General features: G+C 52.2%; 2 protein-coding genes and 1 non-coding gene across 9 annotated transcripts; 2 read left to right on the forward strand and 1 right to left on the reverse strand.

Moving 5' to 3' along the window:
* The first annotated feature begins 4,599 nt into the window (after window positions 1–4,599).
* Window positions 4,600–13,762, forward strand: RUNDC3A (RUN domain containing 3A). Of its 5 annotated transcripts, none has more exons than XM_036267968.1 (11): window positions 4,600–4,939; window positions 8,603–8,718; window positions 9,108–9,241; window positions 9,427–9,512; window positions 10,232–10,321; window positions 10,416–10,496; window positions 10,665–10,830; window positions 10,933–11,090; window positions 11,840–11,977; window positions 12,088–12,194; window positions 12,594–12,943. In XM_036267968.1, exons 1-11 carry the CDS (start codon window positions 4,833–4,835, stop codon window positions 12,611–12,613), a joined length of 1,203 nt encoding a protein of 400 aa, XP_036123861.1. In that variant the 5' UTR covers window positions 4,600–4,832; the 3' UTR covers window positions 12,614–12,943. The 5 variants fall into 5 exon arrangements, with proteins under 5 accessions (XP_036123861.1, XP_036123860.1, XP_036123857.1 ...); XM_036267967.1 differs by having other exon boundaries at window positions 4,610–4,939; window positions 9,093–9,241; window positions 12,594–12,954; XM_036267964.1 differs by lacking the exon at window positions 12,594–12,943 and adding an exon at window positions 13,156–13,762 and having other exon boundaries at window positions 4,615–4,939; window positions 9,093–9,241.
* Window positions 13,763–14,429: 667 nt separating this feature from the next.
* On the reverse strand, window positions 14,430–18,652 carry SLC25A39 (solute carrier family 25 member 39). 3 transcript variants are annotated; one of them, XM_036267970.1, is made up of 12 exons: window positions 18,541–18,652; window positions 17,596–17,695; window positions 17,402–17,461; window positions 17,238–17,282; window positions 16,852–16,961; window positions 16,422–16,489; window positions 16,154–16,278; window positions 15,812–15,985; window positions 15,422–15,531; window positions 15,188–15,269; window positions 15,027–15,107; window positions 14,430–14,943 (listed from the first exon to the last, which is right to left on the reverse strand). In XM_036267970.1, exons 2-12 carry the CDS (start codon window positions 17,678–17,680, stop codon window positions 14,828–14,830), a joined length of 1,056 nt encoding a protein of 351 aa, XP_036123863.1. In that variant the 5' UTR covers window positions 17,681–17,695; window positions 18,541–18,652; the 3' UTR covers window positions 14,430–14,827. The 3 variants fall into 3 exon arrangements, with proteins under 3 accessions (XP_036123863.1, XP_036123862.1, XP_036123864.1); XM_036267969.1 differs by having other exon boundaries at window positions 16,852–16,985; XM_036267971.1 differs by lacking the exons at window positions 16,422–16,489; window positions 17,238–17,282; window positions 17,402–17,461; window positions 17,596–17,695; window positions 18,541–18,652 and having other exon boundaries at window positions 16,852–16,940.
* A 2,525-nt stretch (window positions 18,653–21,177) lies between these two features.
* On the forward strand, window positions 21,178–21,309 carry LOC118635154. The gene has a single exon (XR_004960492.1). It is a non-coding gene; the product is annotated as a U11 spliceosomal RNA (small nuclear RNA).
* The last annotated feature ends 5,768 nt before the right edge of the window (window positions 21,310–27,077 follow it).

Below are 27,077 nucleotides of genomic sequence, written 5' to 3' on the forward strand. Positions count from 1 at the left end.
AAAATATTAAATCCTCAGTCATGGAAAATATCCCAGATCAATAAACTGTCCATTTTCCAGCCTTATATTCCATTCCCTGACCCAGTTCACCACCCTCAAGATCCATTCCAAAAAATGTTCTCCCAAATTCTGCTGCTACACGTTAGCCAGATCCTGAAGCTCTTTTGGTAAATAATTGCTTTCTTCCCATAGCTGGGATAATACTTCCCAACTTGGTCCGTGAGGAGTCTTGATCATAGTTATTGGTCTAGAATCATGGAGGGAGTCAGGGTCAGATCTTGAAGTGGGGAAGTATCATCTTGTGAGGAAGTTGCCTCAGGTGAGGGCTTGTATGGTATTCAAGCAAGGAGGTTGCTCTCTTCCACCGAGGGGGAGAAGCCACTTCTTCTGGCCCAAAGGGTCCAGGAAAATCTGGGGGTTCCAGAACAGATGATCCCATACTAGATGTCAGGGTCCTATTCCTACTTCTTCTCTATCAGGGCTCTGACTTGCTGGGTATTTAAATGTATAATGCTAGCACACCAAAGGAGAAATCCTTTCACTAGATAGAACAGTGGTTCCACTAAACTGGAGATTAAGACTCTTACCTGGGCTTGCAGCATAGAAGGAGGTTACCTTCTGTGGTGACTGATCCCCAAATACCAAGGAGAAACTGGGTTGCAGCTACACGGTGAAGGTAGAGAGCACTATGCCTGGGACCCACAGGATCCCCCAGTGTGCCTCCTCCTTCTTCCATGTTCAATAGTAAAAGTTAAAGAAAAATGGTAGCAACACAATTCTGAGGATTTAGATTCTTCAAGAGTTAAGGTTTGATCATCTGATCTGGTTAAAAAAACAAACAAACTGAAGTGCTGTTTTAGGGCAAAGTGAAAAAAAAAGAGTAATGGAAGAGGAAAGTTATAAAAATCAACATCTGACAAGGTACAGAAATAAGGACTGCAGAAGTTATAGGTATTATCTTTCTTGCTTGTTTTATACTATATACTCTCTCTATATATTAATTTCTCCCTCCTTTCTTTCCCTTATTATTATTTTCCTTGCCCAGGGATATTTTTTTATTGATTTTTTTTAAGATAGAGTCGAAAGAGGGAGGGAGAGAGAGTGAGGGGGAGAGAGAAAGAAACATCGATGTGAGAGAGACACATAGATTGGTTCCCTCCCACACAACCCCAACTGGGACGGGGATCGAACCTGCAACCCAGATACATGCCCTTGACCAGGAATCCAACCCACAACCCTTTGGTCTGTGGGCCATTGCTCTAACTGCTGAGCCAAAACCAGCCAGGGTTCCATTATTATTATTATTATTATTATTATTATTATTATTATTATTTTAATCCTCACCTGAGGACATTTTTACATTAATCTTCAGATAGAGCTGGAGGGAGAGAAGAAGAAAGAGAGAGAGAGAAACATCAATGTGAGAGAGACACATCGACTGGTTGCCACCTGCACAACCCCAACCAGAGCTGGGGACAAACAGCAACTGAGGTTCGTGCTCTTGGCCTGAATTGAACCCAGGACTCTTTGGTCCGCGGGCGACGATCTTACCGCTGAGCCATGCTGGCCAGGCCTCCCTTATTATTTTATATAAGGATTTCTGTTGGTAGTGAACTTTATAATTTAGTCTTTAGGTTTACAAAATCCTCTAGAGGAAATGCAGCTGAACTAGAAAGAGGTATTAAAATCACCAAGAGATGGACACTGTTACTGGAGAGACTGCATCTCCACGTTAGAGGGAGGGTGCCAGAGAATCTTTGTGTGAAAGGCAACTGCACATAGGTGAAATCATGAAATTGTCACTTTCAATGTGTATAGAAATGTATGTATAAATGCTGAGCAGAAAAAGTGCTTGACTGTATCAGTTATTTACTTCTTTTTTTCTTTTTCTTTTTGTTACAGATATTTCTTTTCCCCCCACTGATTCCCTCCTCCTCCTCCCAGTTATATACTTCTTACCTTTCCACTCCAGATCCATTTTTCCTGTCTCTGCTCTGTTGTTGGGTGGGGCTGGGAGCCTTCTAACTTGTTTTCTAGACTCCATTACTAACTGGATTTCTGTTAGGTTCTGCGAATAGGAAGCACTAGAGGTAAAGGGAGAAGAGACTATCTTCCCATTTTGCTTTTCTGTTCAGGCACTCTATCATTGGAAGTTGGCTTCTTCCTGCATTCCAAGAACCAGCTTTGTAGATGGCTCCTCTAAGGATTGAACAGCACCCCTGTGACTATGCTTGCATTTGTATCCCAACTTTGCAGGGTTTCGAGGGTGTAGCAATCCCACTTCTTCCCTTGTGTTTCTTCAGTCGTTGCTGCTTCCTTTATTCGTTCCAGGTTGTCTCAGTGTTCTTTCTCTTTTTGCTTTTAGTTTTCCAAATCCTGTGTAACCAACCCCCTGTATTAAATCCCCTCTAATTGAAATACATGATGTGGTTTCTATTTTTCTGATTATGCCCTATCTGGTACACAAAGTTACCCTCAATGACAGAACAGATAACTTATGGCGTTGACATACCACATTGGAATAGTATACAAGGAGAATTAATCTCCCTAAAGTAATACTGAAAGAAGCAAATCACAACTGAATTCATACAGTATGACTCCATTTCTACATAGTTTAAACACTAGCCACATTAAACTATATTTTTATTGATGGTCATGCAGATGATAAATCTATAAAGAAAAGCAAAGAAATGATTAGCACAAAATCCAGGATAGTGGTAATCTCTTAGGGGATGAATGAAGATGAGATCAGGGAGAAGCATACGGGAAGTCCTGGATGTTGATAATGTTCTATTTCTTGATCTTTGAGGCGATGACACAACTGTTCACTTTGTCAATATTCTTTAACTGCACATTAGTGTTCTGTGTGCTCTTTTGTGGATAAGATATATCTTGCATTGAAAAAAACAAAAGAAGTCCTGGCTGGTTAGAGTGTTGGCCCAAGGACTGAAGGGTCTTGGGTTCAATTCTGGTCAAGAGCATGTACCTGGATTGCAGGTTTGATCCCTGGCCCTGAGACCCCAGTTGGGGTTGTGTGGGAAACAACCAATTGATGTGTCTCTTTCACGTTGATGCCTCTTTCTCTCTTGCTCTCTCCCTTCCACTCTATCAAAAAAATCAATGAAAAAATGTCCTTGGGTGAGGATTAAAAAAAAAGAACAAGAAGAACATCATTATTGCCACTGGCTATGAGTCTGGGAGCAGGAGGATACTAGGAAGGATTTCTAGAGATGAGGCAGGAGGGGAAAGCAAAAGAGGGACAGCAAAGACCAAGTCTGAGGTCCCAGAAGTCAAGAATTGAGGCTGAGGCTGAGGCTGAGTGAACATGAGAGCTGAGCCTGGAGTCAGGACCTTCTCCCCAGCCCCAAGGGAGTCAGACCAGGGTTGGGAACTTTTCTGTAGGGCTTTCATCTCCTCCTCCTCTGTTTGTGCTAACAGAGGACCCCTGCCTGCTGGTCATATTCAGATGTGGGTGCACATCTGAATCAATGTGGAGATGTTCACCATTTATTAGCAGAGTAGAATAAATCTGGTAGTTAGGCAGAGTTGGTGAGTCGACATGAGCTGAGCCCTGGGATGGACATTCCTGAGGCCAGATGGAGAAGTTGGGTGGAGCCCCTTCAATCAACACAGAAAAGCTTTTTGTGGAAGCTGGGGATTTCAGTGGGTGAAAAAGAACAGGTTGAATTGGGGAATGAAGCAGGTATTAGAGATGTAAGAGAACAACCGGGAGGTAAAAGGACAGCAGGAAAGCTAGACTGTTCCTCCATTTTCCCCACATTCCTGTAAAAGATGTAACCAGCTTTGCAGGGACTTCCTCTCTTGCAGAGAGGGTTAATTGTACCACACAGCAATGTTGGCAGACAGGTTAACAGGAAGCCAGATGCCCCTAAGGTGGTGTGAGGGGGTAAGATTCACAGGGGAAGCAGTGCCTTGGTTGCACCCCCCCCCCCCCCAGTTGCCTTGACACTACCAGCTCTATTGCTAGGAACTTCCGCAGACCCCAGGCCCTTAGCTGTCAAGTCTACTCTCCACTTAGTCCTGAGAGTTTCCAGGCTCTGGGCTCCAGGGGCTGATTCTGGATTCCCATCCCCCACCCTAGGAGCGGTAGACTCCACTGGCTGGCGCAGACACGCAGTCTCTCTGCTCCCTGGCCTCCTGAGTCAGCAGGGTAGGGCCACCTGCGCTCTCTGGACACAGACCTGGCTCTGGTCTCGCTAGGAACGCTGATACTGAAGCAGGGCTGGGATGAGGGTACAGGAGGTGAGAATCTCCATTCCCCAGGCAGCTGGGGGAGAAATCTGAGATAGATACTACTTATCACAAGTCAGAAACAGGAGAGTGGACATGTCGGAACTCAGAGACGCAAGGAGGGTCCTGGGCTCTGGGTGTGGACTTGGAGGACAAGCCAGATGCCCCTTCTTACTCCTTCCTTCCAATCGCTGCCTCTTCCAGGAACCCTCTCAGTACCGGGGACCCTGGTTCTCTCCCCTCCCCCCGCCCCCAAATTCTGTACCCTCTACGGATTGGTCCCTGGCTGCTGGGGGCGGGGCCATATGGCCGTGACATCACTGGACGAGGTGGGGGCGGGAGGCTAGGGGAGGGGGTGACGGGCCCGGCTCAGCACCTCGGAGAGCTCCCTCCCCGGCCTTGTTTTGCTCGGGAATCGCGCGGGGGAGGGAGCCAAGGTGCTGGGCACCGGGAGCAGTGGCAGAGAGATGGCCCTAGAGGGGTCGAGGGGCCCCGATGGGCAGAGGGCCCAGCCGTGATCCGGCGGGGGAGCCGAGGCGTCGGGTGGGGTAAGGGGCAGCTGGCAGCGGCAGCACATCTGGATGGAAGCGAGCTTTGTCCAGACCACCATGGCTTTGGGGCTGTCCTCCAAGAAAGCGTCTTCCCGCAACGTGGCTGTGGAGCGTAGGAACCTGATTACCGTGTGCAGGTGGGCTCTGCTGGAGGGTGGGAGTAGGGTGGTTGGGGAGAGGCGTTGGACCGGCTTTGAAAACCTGGATGAGCTAGCCAAAGACAGGGTGCATAGCAGCCGTGGAGAAAATGGAGGTGGCACAGGGTTAAGAGGAGCGTCCACTGTCCCTCTGAGGCCCAGACCGGGTAGGGAGTTTCGAGGTCTGGTCCCTACCCTTCTAGGCCAAGCCAGGCCTTTGCTCAGCCTGAGGCCTGGAGGGTGAGGGGTGTTTAATTGGTACTGCAGCTTCCTGTGAGAACCAGGAAGTGACATTGTGCGTGAGGGGGAGGGGGAGCGATGGTTGGCTCCCCGGCTGGGAACCGGGAAGCTGTGGGCCTAGGAGAACTGACGGTCCGGGGATGAGCACCCTCCAAGCATACCCTCACTCCTACCCAACAGCCTGGCCTCTCTGAAGTGGGGCTTTTCAGGGAGATTTTCCAATGCTCAAATCTTGAAGCAGGAATGGTGCCCTCCTTCTCTGGGCAGCTGTAACCTGTGGCAGTCAACTGGGCATGTGGGCAAAGACCCTAAATTCATCCAGGGAAGGGTACTACCCCTGCCATGGGAAGGACTGAGGGCTTGGCCACAGAATCCTGGGTCTCCTTGGTTCAAGGGGAGGAGAGTGGGAGGGCAGGCCTATTGGTCCCTGAGGGTGGGGCTGTTGCAGTGTTGAAAAGATTCCCCTGATTTCTTGGGGCCCATGAAGTGAACCTTTCCACTTCAGCCCTGCAGACTCATCCTCCCTGCCCTGAAGCCAGGAATGGCTATTTGCTCAGCCTCTCTACCTGAGCCCTCACCTCCATTCATCTCTCCCTGTAGGTTCCCCATGTCAGCTGCCTTCTCACCAGCAGTGCCCCTCATGCCACCTCTGAGAGCAGGGAGCTCCTAGTGCACATCTCAGCTGTCTTCCCTTGCCAGCTTCACCTGCCTGCACACAGTAATCAGTACCCACCTGATGCCCTGGCCAGTGTGTCCTATGGCTCTTCCAGGTTCCTGGACACACACCCAAACACACTGTGCCTGTCTCACACAACTATATCCCTACTGCCTCGCATTGTGCTGTGCACACCAGACCTCTGTAAAAATGCCTGAAATGTTACAGAAAGGATGACTGCAAAGTGCAGGTCACTGCCTCCCCCCTCACACCTTGAACCCTGCCAGTATGGTGTAAAATAAAGATTTCTGCCTTTGGGGTTAGATGGTCCTAGGTTCAAGCTCTTACTTCATCAGTTATTACTTGTGCAACCTTGGTGAAGTCTCCTACTCAGTCGGGCTTTGGGTACCTCATCATCCCCATTATAGATGCAACAGCCACTCGGAGGAATGGTAATGACATAATCCTTGTAGGAGCCTAGCCCAATGCCTGACACACAGCAATAGCCCTGTCCTGATGACACCCTTTCTGTCCCTCTCCTCTCTCTTGATGCCCTAGATTCCTCTTCTTTCTCTTACCTGCCAGGAAAGCTGGGCCTCTTGAGTGTGTGAGGAAAGGGGAACAGCCCTTGGCCTAGGCTACAGCAGTTCTAGTGGACTGAAGTAGGCTTAGAGCTGTGGTGTAAGAAGTAGAGTTTGGGGGGAACCAGAGGCATGACAAAGGCTAAGAAACCCCTCAGGCCTCTGCTGCCTCATCACTGTCACATGGTTCACTTCCAGCTCCCAGAACAGTTTCCTGTAGCAAGCTAAGGGCTCCCCTGGGCCCTGGCCTCCCTGTCTCCATGGTAACCTGCAGCAGCCACTGCACCTTCTAACAGGGAGTACACCATGGGGCTCCTGGGGGCAATGACCAGCTCTGCAGCACCCCTGAGGACAGATGGTAAATGGCTGCCATGCTGAAACCAGCCCCAGGCCCCCACTGTGGTCTGACCCAGATGATCAGAAGAAATAAGGCTGTGGGGGGCTGCATAATGAAGCCCAGATAATGCCCTAAACACAGGCTCCTTTTTGGCAGGCTAAACCTTCCCATTAATGGCCCATCTCCCCATCACCCCTGCCCTGTACACACTCACCTCCTCTCAGTCCTGCTTAGGATCTGAATCAAAATTTAATGAGGCAGGTACTATTATTCCTGTTTGCACCTGAGACAACGGGCCTCTGAGAGATTGAATGACTTGTCCAAAGCCACACATGTATCACAAGGAAATAGGACTTAAGTCCACCAGGCTGCCTCCCCCTAGTGTAACCCCAACACTGACCTGTCTCTGATCTCAGGCTAGACCAACTCTAGGTCCAAAGGGAAGGGAAGGAGGCCCATGGACTCAGCTGTGCCATTGTCCTGAGAGCCAGGGAGGCCAGTGCCCCGGGGCTGGAGCCTGTAGAGTCGGGGACAGAGGGCAGGGGCTGCTCAGATCCTTGGGAATTTCACAGCTACCAGGAGTCCACAAGATATGGCAGAAAGAGCAAGGGCTTTGGAATCAGACATACCTATTTGAATCCCCATTAGCTGTGTGATGTGACTTGGAACAGATCAGTCAACCACTTGGACCCTCAGTTACCTTATCTGTGAAATGGGGATGATGGTGATAATAAGAGGAACTACCTCCCAGAGCTGTTGTAGGGATGGACAAGCTAATACATGCAAAGTATAGAGCTTGGCCCATTACAGGGCTTGATAATCTTAGGGAAAAAAAGGGCAGTTCCAAGCAGCCCCTGTATCTGCTCTGCCACCCACAATAGGGCAATAATGGGATGTGGGGAGCTGAGCCCTCAGCCCTGCCCCACCCCACTGCAGCCATAGCAGGTGGAGATTGCAGGGGTAGGGACTGGGAATAGGGACTGCAGAGGGAGCTGAGGCTTTCAAGCAGGACTGGAGAGAGGGATGGGAGCTGCTGGGCTCCAGTCTCTCAGCTCCATTGTCTTCTGTTGGCTCCTTTCCTCTCTGAGAAGCCAGGTGTCAGGGCCCCCAAGGCCCCTTCCACAGATCTGCTGCCAATACTTCCTCCCACCCAGTGTGTCTGTCAGACCCACACCCGGCACCTCCCCCAGCCCAACTCTGCACCTCCTGGTTCTGGGCAGCTGGTGTGTGGGCAGCCAAGCTGGGAAGGAAAAGGGGGAGGGGGTGCGTCCCTGTGCTGAGAGCCCACCTGGCCACCATGCATGCCTGCACCCCATGTGCTTGGTGCCAACTCACAGGTCCTGGCACAAGTGACCCTTCACCCCAGAGGGACTGAAGGTTGTTCCAGCAAAAGCAGAAGACAGCCCAGGTCAGGGATACAAACCAGCTTCTAACTCCTAGCTGACCCCCAACCCACATACATAGAGAATGGAACTCTGAAGGGTGGACAAGGAGGAGAGGGCTCTGGGATGGCCTCCAGCTTTGGGTGCCTGGACTTGCTGCCTATTGTTTCATTCCTTCTCATACCTTGTTCCCAAAGCTTCCTTTCTCTGGCTATCACCTTTCCTGTCATCCACTTTGTCACACAGTCTCCCACCTGCCACCCTAGCACTCTCATGTCACAGCACCTGTGGTCACTATATTCTCACCTGTCTCCCACCCTCTTTTCCTGCCACCCCACTACATCCATGCTCTTCATGACCTCTTATTTGCCTTTTGTCCGTCTGTTGGCCTGATGACCTTCCCTTACCACCATCACCCTGTCTTCTCACCCAACACCCCACTGCCCCTTCTCCCTACCCCGCACCCAGGTTCTCTGTGAAAACACTGCTGGAGAAGTACACAGCAGAGCCCATCGATGACTCATCTGAGGAGTTTGTGAATTTTGCAGCCATCTTAGAGCAAATCCTCAGCCATCGTTTCAAAGGTGGGCCCAGGTTCCTGTCCTTTATTGCCCAGCCCTCCCAACCCCCAGCCTTTAGCTCCCAGCCACTCTGCTCTGATCTACTCTGTGACTTCTGAACCCTATCACTGACCCTGGTCCCAATTCTTCCCCCGTCCATATTTCCAATTTTGGGTCATGCACAGCTCATGCACAGAGCTGGGAAGAGGAGAAGGGGTCTTCTGGGCATGCAGTTATATGCTGACATGCCCTTTGTGTATACGTATGAGTGTGCACATATTTGTGGTAGGCACTGTGTATGTATGTGGCTGCTTATACTTATGCATGTGTGTGACACATTACATGGACCTTCTCTAAACTCCCTTGTCTTGCTGAGCCCCCTCCCTGCCCTGGCTCAGCCTGTGCCCCAGCAGGTCCAGTGAGCTGGTTCAGCTCAGATGGGCAGCGGGGCTTCTGGGACTATATTCGGCTGGCCTGCAGCAAAGTGCCCAACAACTGTGTGAGCAGCATTGAGAACATGGAGAACATCAGCACAGCCCGAGCCAAGGTGCGTGGCCTGCGATGAGCAGGGTCAGGGCAGCTACTCCCTGCTCTGGATACAGGGGAACTGCCTGCTCCTTGGTCCCCACTCCTGCCATGGGTACAGGGGAGAAGAGCCACAGGAGGTCCAGACCCAATGGTGCGTACATGGGTCTCTTCAGGGCTGCAAGTAAAAGTGAGCATGCTTTCCAGGGCCGGGCATGGATCCGGGTAGCACTGATGGAGAAGCGCATGTCGGAATACATCACCACAGCTCTGCGGGACACCCGGACCACCAGGTCAGACCCTCTCAGTCAGCTCAGACCACAGGTCCCAGTGCACATGTTCATTGTCTAAACACATTTGATCTTTCAGTTCCTACAGCAACCTTTTCTATCTGGACTACATCTCCCAGCATGCACCACTAGTTTTGGAAAGCACACCTTTGGCACCACCATCACCTCTTCCAAGTCAAACTCATTATCCCCTATTAGTTCCCAGACTTACACACAGCTCTACCTTTAGACACAAATCTGGACAAGTCTCATCTATGTATCATTTTACTTGGCCTTGTTCTATACCTTCAACACACAGCCCTACCTGCTCCCCAAACAATGGCAGCCGTGTGTACTTGCTACCCATGGAATGCAGAGTTCCGCTGTGCAGAGCTGTGTCCTGGGGCAGGGTTACAGGCAATATGTGCCAGTGGGGAATGGAGTGTTTCCTGATTTTAAGGATCTGGGTGACTCAGTACTTGGTGGGAAAGGGGCATGTCAGAAGATTGAGGAAAGTCTATTTTCAGGGAACACACGTTCTAATAGGTGGGATACACAAGTGCTATTCCCAGTGGGCCCCAGTCTGAGGGAGACACAAGACCCACACCTGAGGGATGAGCAGGAAGCAGATACTTACTTCCTCTAAGAAAGGTTTGTAGTAAGCCAACAAGAAAGGTCCTGAGGGATGCGGGCTCCCTGGGAGGGTGCTGCACCATCAGTCCCATCCCCACCACTCCCCACAGACGTTTCTATGACTCAGGAGCCATCATGCTGAGGGAGGAAGCCACGGTCCTCACTGGAATGCTGATAGGACTGAGCGCCATAGACTTCAGGTGGGGTCTGGATGTCTGTGGCAGTGGCGGTGGTGGGGTGTCACCCCCGCGAATGTCCAACCCCTCACCAACTCTGTGGGTTCTCTGCTCCCAGCTTCTGTCTAAAGGGTGAAGTGCTGGATGGGAAGACCCCCGTGGTCATCGATTACACACCCTACTTAAAGTTCACCCAGAGGTGAGAAGCCGGATTGTTGCGGGGGCTGCGGGCAGACTCCCGCCTGGAGGGCTGGGGATGGCAGCAGACGACTGGCTGGGCGGGCGCTGCGGCCCGCAGCCCAAGGGGAGCAGCGTGGGACGCGCGGGCGGGACGAGCCGACCGGTGCCCACTGCTCCCTCCCGCAAGCTACGACTACCTGACTGACGAGGAGGAGCGGCACAGCGCCGAAAGCAGCACCAGCGAGGACAACTCGCCGGAGCACCCGTACCTGCCGCTCGTCACCGACGAGGACAGCTGGTACAGCAAGTGGCACAAGATGGAACAGAAGTTCCGCATCGTCTACGCGCAGAAGGTGCGCGCGGCGCGGCGCGGGCACAGGCAGCGGGGCGGGAGGGGGCGGGCCAGCCGGCTGCAGGCACCTCCCCGCCGCCTGCGCTGAGCCGGCGCTCCGCAGGGCTACCTGGAGGAGCTGGTGCGTCTGCGCGAGTCGCAGCTGAAGGACCTGGAAGCGGAGAATCGGCGGCTACAGCTGCAACTGGAGGAGGCGGCAGCGCAGAACCAGCGCGAGAAACGGGAGCTGGAAGGCGTGATCCTGGAGCTGCAGGAGCAGCTGTGAGCGCCGCCGCCGCCCTGAACCCTGACCCCACCCCGACTACATCACCCCAGGGAACCCCCTCATTTCCCCCATTGATTCTAACCTCACCTTTTCTGATACTCGCATCCAACTCAACCAACCGCTAGCATCAAACAACTGACCCCATCACCTCTACCCGGAGGTCCTCTGCAGTGACTTAACGTTATCCTCAACTATGATCCTGGGCGCCCTCCAAAAATCCGCTCCCCACTTCATCCTCTATTACCCGCCATCAACTAAAAGGCCATCCAACATCACTCACAAGGACCTCTGTTACTCAGCGACCTTCAACGTGATTGAATTACTCCCCCTGATCTGCAACATAGCCCACTGTCATCACCCATGACACCTGACCTCACTCCTACCAATCCCTGACACTTCCTCACTAAACCTTTTCATCACCCTATGACCTCCTAGCATGATTCCCAAAGTCCCACCTCCATTACATTTCAGGATTCCTACACTATTCTCTATCACCCTGACTCCTGCAACACCCTTTCACTCCCGCTAACCCCCAACATGAGTGCACTAATCCTTGTCACCTGCCTGAACCCCAGTACCCTTCCCTGACTCTTAGAATCGGCCCCACTGATCCTCAACATTGTCCCCATTTCTGCAACCCAGGTTTTAATCCTAACCCCTCCCAACACCCCTTGCTGAAGACACCCCCCTTTCCCTATTTCTGCTCCCTCCCAGCCAGCCTGACCCCAACCCCTCCCCATCCCAGGACAGGTCTGATCCCTGGTGACCACGCTCCCCTGGCCCAGGGTTCCAAGGAACTCACCACGCCCCTAGTCAACCAATGGCCGTCGCTGGGAACGCTCAATGGAGCTGAGGGTGTCAGCAACCCCAAACTCTACCGGAGGTAAGCACAGTCAGGCTCTGTTTGGGCCTGAGTGCTGGTCCCTCTTAAGGAAGAGGGGCATGGGGGGCGGTAAGCCTCTACCTGTACACCAGTTCTATACTCTGTCACAGACACAGTTTCATGTGCACGGAGCCGCTGTCAGCTGAAGCCAGTCTGAGCTCAGACTCCCAGCGCCTGGGAGAGGGGAAGCAGGATGAGGAGCCCTGGGGCCCCATTGGTGAGCGCCCCCCCTCCCCCAATGCAGCACCAAGCATTCCTCCAGGCCTTGGGGCTTGTAGTCAGGCCTTGGCCAATTCCCTCAGCCCTTCCAGAGAGGTTAGCACAGCAATTAACTTGGTTTGGGTTGTCTGGCAAACTCCGGTGCAAACCCCAGCTGTGCCTCCTCTGGTTGTGGAGCTGTCAATTATTCACCTTGCAGAGCCCTTCTCATCTGTAAAATGGGGGCGTTAAAGTGATCGCCAGTGTTGGCATGTGGTGAGGGCTCGATGGCTTTTTTGGTATCATGATATCAAGGGATTCCAATTTTCTGGGAGTATTTTGCCTAATTTGCTCGTATCTCATGCACTCTGTGAACCACTTGCCTGACCCTTGTTTCCCCCTTTTCTTTGGCTGCCAGGAAGCTCAGAGCCAAATTAGTGGCTCCCTTCAAGCGAATGTCCAGGACTTCAACGCATGCATTTTGTGTTGCCCTCCCCGTGGCTTCACCTTGGTTTCCCACCCTAGTTTTCCCGGTGCCTGGACGTCATGTCTTTTCTAAAAACTACTGTACTGGATGACCTTAGATCTTCTTTGAGACAAGGCAGGCTATGGACATGTGACCTGCCACACTGTTTGTGATTGTCCATGTGTCTGTCTCCCCACCAGACTGTGAGCTCCTTGAGGGCAGGGACTGTGTCTCGTCCGTTCTCTGTATCCCCAGTGCTTGGAACAGAACAAGTGCTCACTGTGTATTTAATAAACAGAGAGGATGAACCTCAGGGGGAGACAGAGACATAAACTGACGATTACAATAGTGTTCCCCGCACTGTGCACAGCACAGGCAGGTGCCTATCAATGTTAATTGAAACGAGAAGTCTCCTGGGGTTGGGGGACTGAGGGAATGCCCCTTCACAGCCTGAGCCCACGACCGCCACACATGCAGACTGGTTGGCCTGGCCTCACCCACCCTCTCTCTCCAGGGAAGGACCCCACGCCCTCCATGCTGGGCCTCTGCGGCTCCCTGGCCTCCATCCCCAGCTGCAAGTCCCTGGCGAGCTTCAAATCCAACGAGTGCCTGGTGAGCGACAGTCCTGAGGGCAGTCCAGCACTGAGCCCCAGCTGAACAGTGTGGGCTGTGCCAGCCCCACCTGCCAGGGCACAGACACCTGCTGCCTTTCCTCAGAGTCCCCAAATCCAGGCCACCCTTCCAGAGAACGATGTCCAGCCAGCCAGGGGGATCTCTTGGGAAAGAAACTTTTTGCTTCTGGTTTAGCTTCCTGCCCAAGGAAGCCAGGGCTGCCAAGGGAAGCCTGTTCGATAGGAAGGTGGAGTCGCCAAGGCCACAGGAAGTCCTTGGGGGAGCTTGTTCCATTCTTCTGGCGACTGATGCCTGGCTGGCTCCCTCCTGGGACTCTACTTCACTATCTCCCCCACCTCCTCAGGAGTTGGTGGCTCAGCCTCGATACCTTCACCTCCCCCACCTCTCCTGTCTGTCCCTGTATTCATCCCCCGAAGTCACTTCTTCCTCAGCCCCCAGTGTAGGGGCTCTGAGGGGAACAGGCAAATAAAAACCACATAGATGACTGAGGGAAGCCTTGTCTGTGGGGACTAGGACAGGACCGTCTTGAGGTTGACAGAACGTGGCAGAGCCAATGGTGGGCCCATAACCAATGTGATGCTAGACCACACAATCAGTGTGTGCCCTGTGGGAGCAGGCGGGTCAGACTAGCTCAGGAGTGGGTGACTTTTGTATGAAGTGTGCTGAGTACTAGGTCCACCCACAGCAGGACCCAGACACATAAGAACCCCTTCAACCTGATACTTTTTGAGAACTTCCTAAATTTCAGGCAGAGAAGAGACTGAACATCCTTGGGGGAACGGGGCGCAGGCCCTGGCAGTGCCATCTTCCATCATCCTGTACAATTCAGCTTTGGCCCAAAGTTGCAGACCCTTCCATTAGGCCAAAGCCTGGCAGTGAAGCAACCCTCCTTCTTCTGCTATCACTTAAGTGTGCCCTTGGGGAGAGGTCTCACCATCCTCCACCCTGGCCCTAACACTATCAGGATATTGCCTATTGATCCATCAATCCTGGGTCCTCACTAAATTGGGGTGTCCTTTACATGGGCATCACCTGGGCAGCTAAAGCCTACACCAGGATCCCTTACAGGCCTCCTCTGTGCAAATCCCTTACCAAGTCCTGCTTCCCTCAACCCCACTGTCCCCTGCCCCTGCCCCTGCAGTCACAGGCACTGGAGAGAAGTTCATCATCTTTACACTCAATGAATTAACAGTGGTGGGTTCAGACTAGCCAGGCCCAGGGCTTTGTGGCCCTTGGGGGCAAGCCCAGCTACAACACACACACAGGGAAATGCCAAGAGGGTAGGGGGAAGAGAGAGTTAACAGATTTGGTCTTGAACTTGGGGAGTTGGTTGGAAAAGTGATGATCCTTGGAGCTTGGGATGAGGACCAGTAGGAAGAAAGCTGTCTGAGGGGGCCTGGGAAGGCTCAAAGGGGCGAACCGCTACCCTTGGGGCTCAGAGTTGAGAGGTAAGAAAAATGAGGCCCCTCCCCTGAGGACAAGGCACTTGGCTCAGTTCCCTCCTGCCCTACCCCATCCGTGGAAGAGATGGGGCTCTCATCCCCTCACTCCTCTCACTGGCCCAGAGGCTGTTCCAGGTTGAGCCTCTGAAAGAAGCTTTTGCCCAACTCATACGTGCTGATCATGATGGCACAGGAGGGGGCAGCCTTGATGATCCTTGGGAGGAAGCCTGCAGAGGGAGGGCAAGGCTGGGATCAGAGGGTGGGTCCCGGAGGGTCCCAACCCCACCAGGGCCTGGATACAGACACTCACCTGCGAAGAGTCCCCTGGTGCCAGACTCAGCCCGGATCCTTCGCAGCAGCAGCCAGGTGGAGTCGGGGTGCAGGGGTGACACTGCAGACACAAGGCATAGCCCATTAAGACCCCGCTTGGACCCGCACCTGCTCCCATCCCACACCAGCCAAACCCCTCACCTCTCACAGCCTCGACCGCTCCCAGCGCAACCTGGCGTTGAGTCTTCACCACATCGAAGGGTAGAGTCAGGATGGCAGCCACCTGGTGGGGTGGGGAGAGGATTCATCTCCATTCCCAGGACCCCCATCCCTTGTACCCAGACAGGGAGAGTGAGCTTGCTTCTCAACAGGCAGCTAATGCACTGCCATGCAAGGACACCTCTGCCAGCCTCACCCCCAGCCCAGTCAACTCACCGTCCCTGAGATGCCTCCAGCCACAAAAGTGATGCCCACTGACGTCTGGTCCTTTGGCCTGAGCCCACTCAGCCAGCTCTTCACCAGCTCATAGTTGAACCAATACAGGGCTTGGGAGCACAGGGTACACTCATTAGAGATGTGGAGGACAGAAGGGTGGGCCCCATACTGCACATCTTTCACTGTCCCTTACATGGCAACCACTCCCTCCCAGTCAAGAGGCCTGCCTGCTACATGCCAGTTTCTATAACAGGCTCTCTGCAGGAACAGAGCTCAGAGAAGTTAAGTGACTTCAAAGTCAGCATATCAAAGTTGGAACTTGGCTGTAGACATTTTGTGCATCATCCAAGGGCTCCCTTACCCCATATCCCCTGCACCCCTGGTGCCTACCTGAAAAGGGCACATCCCGAAGAGCAGTGGGGCCCCAGCCCAGCCACAGTGAGCGCCAGCCACCCTGAGCCACAGCAGCTCGGACACAGGCACTCAACTCCCGGTATGAGACATGCTGAGCCTGTAGCTTTGTCCGCACCAGCTCTAGGGGGCTGATCACAGTCACGGTGCCCACTATGGAAACAGTGGAAAGCGATCAGCCCTAGGTCCTAACGGCAGCTTGCCCCAGGGTCTGGGAGCCCAAGACATCTCCCCATCGGCAGAGAGTGGAGGTGGGAGCTAGGACTGAACTCAGGCAAAGGTGGGGTCAAAGGGAGATCAAGGGCCCAGGGCTGTGCTCACAGCGGGCCAGTGCACCAGCCACCATGGGTGCATAGAAGTCAGAGATCAGGGCTCGACCACAGAGGAAGGCCTTCAGTTGGTCGTAGGCCGTGAAGTAGATGGCGGTTGCTGGCACAGCCATCACCCTGAGGGTGTGAAGAGATGTTAGTTGGGACTCCCAAACGGCCCAGGCCTTCCCTGCCCCACCCAGCCAGCCAACAGGGGAGCAAGAGCCAACAGGGGAGCAACAAGGCAAAGGGAAGACAATATACAGGACTGGGGTACTCACAGAGTGGCTGGGAGGCCACTCCACAGGGTCCTGGTGCCCTCGTTTCTCACAATCTTCACAAAAGCATCCTGGCCAAGAGAACATCAGCCCAGGGCATGAGGGTGAACATGACAAAGGCCTGTGAAGGTGCTGGCCCAGGCTGGGCCCTAACCTGATACTATCACCTCTGCCCACAGCCCTGGCTCCTGCTTGGAGGCGGTAGCCCCTCAAGCCTTCACACATGCAATTTCCCACTTGGCTCCAGGTAGACTCCTGTTCAACCTTCAAACCCTCGTGGAGAGAACTACCTCCTCAGGGAAGCCCTTCCCAAACTAAACTGGCTGCCCCCACATGCTTTGTAGTATCTGTTCTTTCCTGGGTCTGCTGCTCAAGCAATTTGTATCTCTCAAGTATCCGAACAGACCCAGCTGAGGGCACAGCTGCTCCTCACCATGGTGCCAGTGAAGCGAGTGGGGTCCTGAAACCAGGTGGCACAGCGGGCACCATTTGGGCACAGGTACAGGGGCTCCAGGACACCATTGCAGTACAGGAGGCACTTCCCTGTGGGTTGGAAAGAGGAGGGTACTGGGGAAGAGGAGGAGGCATTAGCATGCCATGGCCCTGGAACCCGGCAGGGAAGTGGTGAGCCCCTGTCCCTTGGAGGCCAGCAGAGGCTGGGGGACCCTAGGTGGACATTCTGGTGCAGGACAGAGGAGTGGCTGATAGAATCTGGAAGCATGTGGCAGTCCATGGCTGCAGAGCTCACAGGTGCTCTGGGGAGACTGGGACACTCCCTCCCCTGACCCTCACTGGCTCCCTGTGGCTAAGGGTACTCACATTTGGCATAAGAGAAGCTCCAGAGTCTGGAGGAAGACACCAGCTCTAAAACACAAGGTAGTCCATCAAGTCAGGAGAGACGCCCACCTACCCAGGGATCCCATCTCTGGGAGATCCTTTTGCCCAGGCATCACCCCCTACTAGCTCCAGGGTTGGCTACTCACCCCTGGTCACCGAGGGGCGTTGGGACTGCAGGCGGACTTTCACCACGTCCAGCGGGTTCACTGGGGGAGAGGGCAGGTCTAAAGACTTCTTTCAAGACTTCACTCCTGACCCCTCCCCTCCGAGACCAAGACATTTCCAATCTCTGATCTGCCCTAGTACCCAGCTGCCCCCACCCAACCTCCCAAGGTCTTACTGAAGAGAGAGGTAACCACAGCTCCAGCACCTGAGGCCACCATTTGTTGGAGGGGGCTAATGCCCCCAGGGTCCTGATCAGCCATCTTGTAGCTTCAATTCTGAAAAGCAAAGCTCAGTCAAAGGAATGCCAGCTCACAAAACAGAAATCAGTGGCTGGGGAAAGCTGAGGCAGTGCACTTCCGGATTTTACCGACCTCTCACCCCATTCACTCACGGAGTATAAGTTCAAGTGACCCTCACGATAATCTTTTAAAGCGGTTACTATCGTCTCCACTTTGCCAAAGGAGAGACTGAGGTTCAGAGAGGTGAGGCGACCTGCCCAAGGTCACTTTGGGAGTAGTTAGGAAGGTGGGATAGTTACCGGTTGGTTCACAGGCAACAGTGGCCCATTGCTATTTCCTCATCCTCGACACACAGACTTCCTGTGCACCTCCTCGGCGAGGGTGCCCGGTTTGGCCCCAAAGATCAAAATGCCTTAGCCATCCCCCTGCGCCTCCTATTCCAGTCCCCAGGCCCAAGTCACACATCGCGGAGAGGTGGGCCCGGGCAGTGAGAGAAATGTGTAAACAAAACCGCTGGTCCGTCCGCTCTCTTCGGACTGCAGGCTGGGCGCCTGGCCCTCCCCCCACCCCATCCAGGACCGGAAGGGCCAGGCCAGGGGCGAGGATGAGAACGACCTCTGTGCTCTCTCCCCAGAAATACCGGCCGGGGACTCGACCCAGAGAGCGAGAAGTAGGGATGGGGAGACAGGACCTCTCCTCGGCCCTGGGCGACACTCCCTGCCCCGGCCCCGCGCGCAGGGGGCGCCCGGTGAAGCCGACTTGATCAACGCAGCGGCCCGCGACTCCGCGCTCCGAGCCCAGCCACGGCTCAGGCTCCCCGGGACCCCGATTCCGGCCTCCATCCCTAGCCGGGCCCTCAGTCCCGATCCCGCCCCGCCCACCTAGCTTTAGGTTGGTACTCGCGCTGCGCGGCGCCCGGGGTCGGGCGGGCCCATGGCGGGTCCGCGACCGATGCGGGGTCCGCGCACGTTCGCCTCGCTCCAAGGCCGACAAGGAAGGCGGCCGAGCCCGGCCCGCCCCCGTACCACGCCGCGAAGCCACGCCCCCGAGGGCCGACCGGTCGCATGCCCGGAGTGACGGTGGCCCCGCCCACTCGAGGCCTCCACTGGGACCAGCCGAGCCCTCCACACCAAGCTGCAGGTACCCGGCGGGACCGCGCGCCAAGGTCGCACATCTCCACGTCGCGCATGACCTGTCGGCAGCACAGCACTGACGGCGTATGCTCACAACCCCCTCCTCACTAGTCCCCCGGCCGAACGCTGCATCGGGAACCCCAGCACTCTCAATAATTTGCCAGACCAGCGTGAATTCACTCTCCCCCTCTTCCTCTGTGGCCCAGTCTGCGTGGCAGCGGGGGTTTGAATCAGTTCCAAAGCCGCGGACGATCAGAGAGCGATGGCAAGCATTTATCTGCTGGCTGGGATTTTACAACTTCACCGGGACCGCATCAAACAGGAATTAGCATTATCCCCATTTTACAGATAATCGGTTGAAACTCAGCTCCAAAGCCACTTGACAAACTGTAGGGTGCAGTGCGCTTGTACGCAGTGGGGTTACACGAGTTGTGATCCCGGCTAGGAAGACTGGACAGAGTGAAAAGGCTGGTCCGGAAGCCGGGAGCCCCGGGTTCAACCTGGCTTAACTTGGGCTCTGAACCACTTCTGCGTGACTTGGGGTATTTCAACCCCGCCCTGGGCTTTGGGGTCCTCCTTCGCACAGAGAGGATGAATGAAGGAGAAAGAGACCTACATCTTTGTGTTGGTTACACTCACACCGTTATTTCTTCTAAGCCTCAACACTTTTAGGAGTTAAGTTATTATTCACCCCATTTTACAAATGATGAGAAACAGGTTCGAAGTTTAAAGCTCGGAACTGGAACCGGACAGGTACTTTTTACCCTACCTCCCCGGGTGACAAATGGGCTTAAATCCTACGCTGACGTCTCTGATCCCACTTCGCAGGGAGACACATTTCTCTCCCCGGCCAGCCCCGCCGCCAAGACCCACCACCTGCCTCGTCTTTAAAACTTTTGTGCAGACGTGATCGTTTGTTCTAACAAACAAAACAAAACAAAAACCAACGGATGCGAGGCTGCGACTTTAAGAAGGGTCGGCCACGACTTTGACGTAAATTGTCTCCCCGCCCCTCACTCCCAGAAATGGTCGCGTCCGGACCTACAGCGACCCAGCCAGCCGGCTCACTCCGAGTTAGCACGTGGATCCCAAGGGGCCAACTATCAGCTTTCCCTGGGAAACGGCTTTGCGACTTTCCACCACTGGGAAGCCTGAATCAGGGGGCGTGGAGAGTGCAATCTGTGACCCGTGAGGTGGCCGCTGGTCTAAAGAGCCGAAGAGAAGGTGCCCGTGTGTAATGACTCCAGTGTAAAGCAGAACCCAGGTTTCTCCCATGCAATTTCCCACTTTACAAATGAAAAAACAAAGACCCCAGCCCAGCCAGTGTGGCTCAGTGGTTGAGCATCAGACCTATGCACCAAGAGGCCACCGGTTCGATTCCTGGTCAGGGCACATGCCCAGGCTGTGGGCCCATCCCCGGTGGGGGGCATGCAGGAGGCGGCCAATCTCTCTCTCTCTCTCTCTCTCTCTCTCTCTCTCTCTCTCTCTCTCTCAAATCAATAAATAAAAAACAAACAAACAAAAAACAGAGACCCCAGAGGTCAAATGGCACCAAAGTCACTCAAATGAAAGAGACAGAATTCAACCCCCCACCTGCCTGAGTCCAGAAGAGCTCCCACCCCACCTCATTCTCAACCCAGCGCTCTGATCCCTGCAGTGAACTGCTCATCTGTTTCATCTACTCAGGCTTCAGGCCCCAAGAATTCCAAGAAATATAGCGTGTTCCTGGCAGCACCACTTGTCTGCCTCAGGACCAGAGCACCTGGGAGACAGGGACCTGTCTCCAATTTCCTCCTGCTGCAGCTCTAGCAAGTATCTTAAAGCTTCTAAGCCTAGTTATAAAACAAGCTGATGGGGATAATAATGCACCTACCTCACAGGAATTATGTGAGGATTTAAGGAGTTAACGGCTGTAAAGTGCTTAGACCATTGTCTGGCAGTTGGCAAGCACTCAATGACTATTATTTTCATTATTATTGACTGCCTCCCAGAACCTGTGGCACAGAAAGTTCTGGAAAGGGCCTTTAGAGCAACCAGGTTCTATTTCTGGTCCTACCTCTACCTCCAAATGCAGGCACAGATAGTTATAACTCCTTACATGCCTTCCTTCTCAGATTCCAGATCACACAGTTGTAAAGTAGCAGAGCCAGATTCAAAGCTGGTGACCCCTGAGCCTCTGTTTCCCCCAAAGTAGAATGAGGGACTTGCACTTCATTTCTGGTTTTCTTCTTGCAATAGGATACCTTTGAGATTTGTTGCTACACCTCAGTTTCCTCATCTGAAAATAAAGATGATGTCACCTGTCCTGTCTAACTTACAAACTCTTGGCTAAAGTCACATCTGCAAAAGCTCTGTGAAGAATCAACAATCCAAAAAAAAAACAAAAAACAGGGCTTCTGTCGAGTGGCACACGTAAAGCAGCTTGATTGCTCCATGTGCAGAATTGACATCAAGAGATTTCAGAAGCATAATTTTTTGACATTTGGGCAGCTAGTGATAGTTGGTCCTGGTGCCCACAAAGGAAAAAAAGAGAGAGAGAGAGAGAGAATAAAGAATTAACAAACAGTCCTGTCAGGGACCCGGACGTGAGTAGATCACAGTCCCTGCCTTCCCCCACAAGTAAATGCTTTGATGCTGAGAAAACGTGGGCCATCATTGGTGTGAACAAAGCCCAGTGCGGTGGCAGCAGTCTGCCCCGGCGGGAGAGGTTATCTGTGGACGATGAGACATCACAAGCCGGTGGAGGCATTTCCCAAGGATAATCATGATGGCTGCAGGGTGCAGCAGGAGCCTTAAAATGCCTATGAAGCTTCAGAACCCTGTCTAGACTTGTCTGCCCAGAGGAGCAAGCCTGGAGCCCTGAGGAGGCAGTCACAGTCCTGGCTGACTTGGCCACAGTTCACACTGACCACACACCCAGTGGTCCTTCCAGAGGTATCATGTGGCCCCATGTGGTCATCTTCAGCTTCCTCATCAGATGGAAAAACAGAAACTCCTTTCAGCTGTAAAAGGGGGAAGGACCGTACCAGCCCCAGGGGTGGTAGTGAGCACTGATGGACCAGTCCTTGCCTAGCACTGGGAGAGCAACAGAAACAGACGGTAGTTTATTGTGAGGCTGAATTCTTCCAGGGCAAGCTCCGTGGCAGGGGCAGTATCCACTCGAGCTTGTATCCTCGGGGCCTAGGGAGGTATTTATGGGGCTAAAGTAAAGCTCAGGTCCCTCCTGTGAGCCCCACCAACACCTCTGAGTTCAGGACCAGCACTGTCCCCACCTAGAGCTGCCTTCCTGGAAGCAGGGCCAGGGGCTTGGGGACCACTGAGCCCAAGAGGAGAAACCCAAACTCCAGGCTCACAGCTAAATGCCAGGTCAGGTCTTTGATTAGACCCTGAGGGCAGGGAGGAGGAGGAGTTCTAGAAGACTCTTTTGGGACTACTGAAGAAAATTGAATAAGGCCTGTACAGTAGACATTACTTTATCAATGTTAAATTTCTTATCACCATACTGTGGTTTTGTAGGAGAACGTGCTTATTCTTAGGAAATGCACACTGAAATGTTTAGGGCTGAATGTCTGCAACTTAGTCTCAAATGGTTAAAAATAAATAAAGATAATGCCAATGCAGCAAAATGTGAACAACTGGGGAGTCAAGGTGAAGAGTATATAGGTGCTCATTGTGCTATTCTTGCACTTTTTCTTAAATTTTTTTTCTTTTCTTTTTTTGTTTAGATAGAGTGGGAGGGAAAGAGAGAGAGAGAGAAACATCGACGTGAAAGGGACACATCGAGTGGCTGCAACCTGCACAACTCAACCAGGGCCGGGGACAAACTGCAACCGAGGTACATGCCCTTAGTGGGAACAGAACCCGGGTCTCTCGGGACTGCAGGCCGACGCTCTAACCACTGAGCAAACTGGCCAGGGCTCTTTTTCTTGTTTTTAAGTTTTTCAAAATAAAAAGTTGGTAGAGAAAGGGATTTCCCCCTCTGAAATACATATATACAGAGTGGGACAAAAGTAGATTTACAGTTATGAGTACACGAAACAGTTTCCATACGAACAACTGTAAATCTACATTTGCCCCTGTGTTACTTATAGACTCAGAAGAGCAACAAAGATGTCTTTTTTTGAAAGTTAAGAAAATTAGTAAATGTAATAGCTAGGATCAACCTACCTAGGGAAAGGCCTTCCTACCTTCCCTCACCCATGGCTTGAGTAGGTAGGCTGTAGAGTTTCTGGACACCAAGGCCTTACTGGGGGGACCCTGGGCGTGGGCTGAAGAAGTGACCCTCAGAGGGGAGGAATCCTGGTTAAGATTTTTCTGAGCCCTGGCCAGTTTGGCTCAGCGGTTAGAGCGTCGGCCTGCGGTCCGGAGAGACCCGGGTTCGGTTCCCGCTAAGGGCATGTACTTCGGTTGCAGTTTGTCCCCGGCCCTGGTTGGTCGTGCGGGTGGCAGCCACTCGATGTGTCCCTTCACATCGATGTTTCTCTCTCTCTCTCCCTTCCTCTCTCTCCCTCCCACTCTATCTGTACAAAAAATGGAAAAATATCCTCGGGTGAGGATAAAAAAAAAAAAAGATTTTTCTGAATTGACACCCCATCCCCACTCCAGCCTGACTCCCAGAGCTCCGGGAACAGCTCTCTCCTGCTCTACTGGGGGAGTGTAGATTAATCTACCTCCGTGGATGGCAATTTTTGGCCAAACTCTCAGACATTCAACTGCTCACATGCTGTGACCCAGCCAGGTCACTTCTCAGAATTCCTCAACCCACTGCTTACACATGTGCGAAACGACCTTTAGGGTAGTCTGGTAGGTAACAGCAGAATGCTATGGAGGCGGAACTGCATGACATTCCCTTCATGTGATGGAATACTATGCAGTCTTGAAAGGGATGTAGATCTCCACAGCATGATGTAAAACAATCCAACGGTAGAGTTAAATTGAAAAGCAGGGCGCCAGAGGCCCTAACCCATGTGACTTAGTAGTTAGAGCGTAAGCCCGCGCACCAAAGGCTTGTGGGTTAGATTCCCAGCAGGAACCTGGGCTGCAGGTTGGATCCCCAGTCCCCGACAGGAGGCAACAAATCGATGTTTCTCTCTCTCTCTTTCCCTCTCCCCCTTTTATTCCTTTCACTATTTCGAAAAACCAATGGAGAAAATATCCTTGGGTGATGATTAACCAATAATTATAAAAAATAAAAGCAGAGCCCTGGCCGGTTTGGTTCAGCGGTTGGAGCGTCAGCCTGTGGACCAGAGAGTCCCAGGTTCAGTTCCCACTAGGCCCTCGCAGCTAGGGGCACATACCAATAACTACAACAACAACAACAACAACAATAATAATAAATTATATAAATAAAAACAGAGCACTGGAGAGTGTCAGGCAGTTGTTCTCGACCAGAGCGCTACCGCCCCCTAGGGCATAGTTTGGGAATTGATGAGGTCTTTGACACATCAAGGAATCGTCCAGTACCGGTCTCAACTTTCCCGTCTTTCTGGACAATCACATACGTGAGAAATCTGTTCATTACCTGACCTGGAAGCTAGCTTTATTTCACCAACATTTCTTTGAATGGTTTTAAAATATATTAAATTTTCCAGAAGTAAAACTACCATGCAATCCTAGGGAAGATTTGACTTAGTCTCCATGAAAACTTTATCAAGGCTCATCCACAATTTTAGAAGATTTTGTCCCCGTGACCACCTGGTCTGTGTGAGCTGAGTTGCTGACCTGACACTCCAGCAGGAGTCTACAGTTATGGTTCTGGTTTTCATACATTTGCAAGCTTCTTTGCTCTCGTGGGGTTAAGCCTGAGCTTTCACATGCAGAAATACATAGTATTTGATTCTAAATTACTTTCTTTTTCTTTTTCTTCTGTATTACTTTATTTATTTATTTATTTATTTATTTATTTATTGGTACATGCCTATAGCGGGGACCGAACCCGGGACTCTCTGGCTCCAACCGCTAAGCCAAACCAGCCAGGGCCTCTATATTACTTTATACAGTACCTTATGTGTAAAATACTTTGTACAGTATATTGTATGTATAATATAAATATTATTCTATGAAGTTTATACAAATGTCTAAAAGCATTGTGCGTGGGAAAATTATATTGCCTTTGAATTTCATTTTTGAAAATGTATTAAAGGAGAGTTACAAAACATATAAAGTTCTCACAAAGGACTGTGAGATCACCAAGCACCATCCAGTCATACTTAGTGTCCTTGCCTCTGGGTAATTCAGGTTCTGCTTGTTAGTTTGACCAAGGCTGCCTGGAGTATGTTAGTCACCTGACCAGTGTGGCCAAGCCAAGGCTGAGCCCCTGTCATGGTGATACAAACTGAGGAGGAGCTGTCCCAGCCAGGCCTGGACCAAAGGTTTGGCTATCTCTCTCTCTGCCTCTGTTTCTGTCTCTCTCTTTAGATTTATAGAACATTTCTCTCTCTTTTGAACTTTCGAGTGTTTGATTGTGTGCCAGATATGTGAGACAGCAGGCAACAAGCCACATAAGGTCCCTACTCACACGTTCTAGTGCAGGAGACACAAACTAATGAGCAAATAAGACAACTGCAGACAGCAGTGACATCTGTGAGGGCAACAGAGCAGGTCATGTGAGAGAGAAAATTTGAGATGGCCTAAAAAAGGGAGAAATAGGGGTCAGGGAATGTTGCTGGAGATGAACCCAAGGTGAAGGCCAAGGGAGGGTGGAGCAGGCTGAGATGAAAGAGGTGCTCAGATGAAGGGCCAGATGTCACAGTAACTTATGCTGAAAGAATATTGGGATGGGCCTGGCTGGTGTGGCTCAGTGGTTGAATGTCAACCCATGCACCAAGAGGTCGCCAAGAGGTCGCCGGTTCGATTCCTGGTCAGGGCACATGCCCAGGTTGCGGGCCCGATCCCCAGTGGGGGGCATGCAGGAGGCGGCCAGTCGATGTTCTCCCTCATCAATGTTTCTATCTCTCTCTCCCTCTCCCTTCTTCTCTCTATAAAATCAATAAAGAACAACAACAACAAAAAAGAATATTGTTATGGTTACAAACACAGGCTCTGGGCCAGACCTGGATTCTATTTCTGGCTTCAGGCCTTTTTAACTGCATGACCTCAGTAAGGTTGCTTCACCTCTCTGAGCTTTACTTCTTCTTCCATTGTAAGACGGGGTAATAACTGGACTTCCCTGGCAAGGCTGTGTTAGAGATCACAGGAGAACTTAGTACAGAACCTGGCACAATGTGAATCTTCAACATTTGCAGGACCCACTTTTTTAAAATACAGAAACCAAGGAAACCGGCAACCATCCTAATATAAGAGGCTGAATGAAAAGTCTCCTGAAGTGCATTTGAGTACAGATTTCCCTGCTGACTTGTTGGGGAAACTTGTCTCCTTTCTAGGCCTCAGTTTCTTCATCTTTTTTTTTTTATCCTCACCTGAGGACATTTTTCCATTTGTTGTTCAGATAGAGTGGGAGGGAGAGAGAGAAACAGAGAGAGAGAGAAACATCGATGTGAAAGGAACACATCGAGTGGCTGCCACCTGCACGACCAACCAAGGCCGGGGACAAACTGCAACCGAGGTACGCGCCCTTAGTGGGAACAGAACCCGGGTCTCTCAGGACCGCAGGCCGATGCTCTAACCGCTGAGCCAAACCGGCCAGGGCAGTTTCTTCATCTTTAAAAATGAAAATATTTCTGGTCCTACTTCCCTCCCAAGACTGCTGAGAGCTTTGGGTTTAGACAGGTGAGCTGTGTAAAGGAGACTTGTGACTGGGAAAAGGTGCCCCAGTGGGCAGTTTCTGCCTCCCCTCCTCCCCTCCTTGCAGCTGCCCCTCCTGGGGCTCCCGGAAATGACTCTCACCTGACCTCTCTGAGCTGGGTGGGGAGGGTGCTCTCCCCTAAGCTCTGGCCCAATGCTTCAGAGACAGATAATCAGATTAACAAGAGGAACCCCTTTGATATCCTAAAAATAATTCCTTTCATTTTTTTTGTTTTGTTGATCCTCACCCTGAGGATATTCTTCCATTGATTTTTATTTTTATTTTATTATTATTATTATTTTTTATCCTCACCCGAGGATATTTTTCCATTTTTTGTACAGCTAGAGTGGGAGGGAGAGAGAGGAAGGGAGAGAGGGAAACATCGATGTGAAAGGGACACATCGAGTGGCTGCCACCCGCACGACCAACCAGGGCCGGGGACAAACTGCAACCGAAGTACGTGCCCTTAGCGGGAACCGAACCCGGGTCTCTCCGGACCGCGGGCCGACGCTTTAACCGCTGAGCCAAACCGGCCAGGGCG

Source organism: Molossus molossus, unplaced genomic scaffold, assembly GCF_014108415.1.
Source record: "Molossus molossus isolate mMolMol1 unplaced genomic scaffold, mMolMol1.p scaffold_m16_p_19, whole genome shotgun sequence".
In the NCBI taxonomy this organism is placed as follows: Eukaryota; Metazoa; Chordata; class Mammalia; order Chiroptera; family Molossidae; genus Molossus; species Molossus molossus.

What these genes read in the sequence shown, in the direction of transcription:
- RUNDC3A (XM_036267964.1), top strand. Translation starts at nt 4,833, where the DNA reads ATGGAAGCGAGCTTTGTCCAGACCACCATGGCTTTGGGGCTGTCCTCC. An exon ending in CCTCAGCCATCGTTTCAAAG is followed by an intron (nt 8,719 to 9,092) that starts GTGGGCCCAGGT and finishes GCCCTGGCTCAG; the next exon opens with CCTGTGCCCCAGCAGGTCCA. An exon ending in CGGGACACCCGGACCACCAG is followed by an intron (nt 9,513 to 10,231) that starts GTCAGACCCTCT and finishes CACTCCCCACAG; the next exon opens with ACGTTTCTATGACTCAGGAG.
- SLC25A39 (XM_036267969.1), bottom strand. Translation starts at nt 17,680, where the DNA reads ATGGCTGATCAGGACCCTGGGGGCATTAGCCCCCTCCAACAAATGGTG. An exon ending in GAGCTTCTCTTATGCCAAAT is followed by an intron (nt 16,986 to 17,237) that starts GTGAGTACCCTT and finishes CCTCTTCCCCAG; the next exon opens with TACCCTCCTCTTTCCAACCC. An exon ending in CTCGCTTCACTGGCACCATG is followed by an intron (nt 16,490 to 16,851) that starts GTGAGGAGCAGC and finishes TCTCTTGGCCAG; the next exon opens with GATGCTTTTGTGAAGATTGT.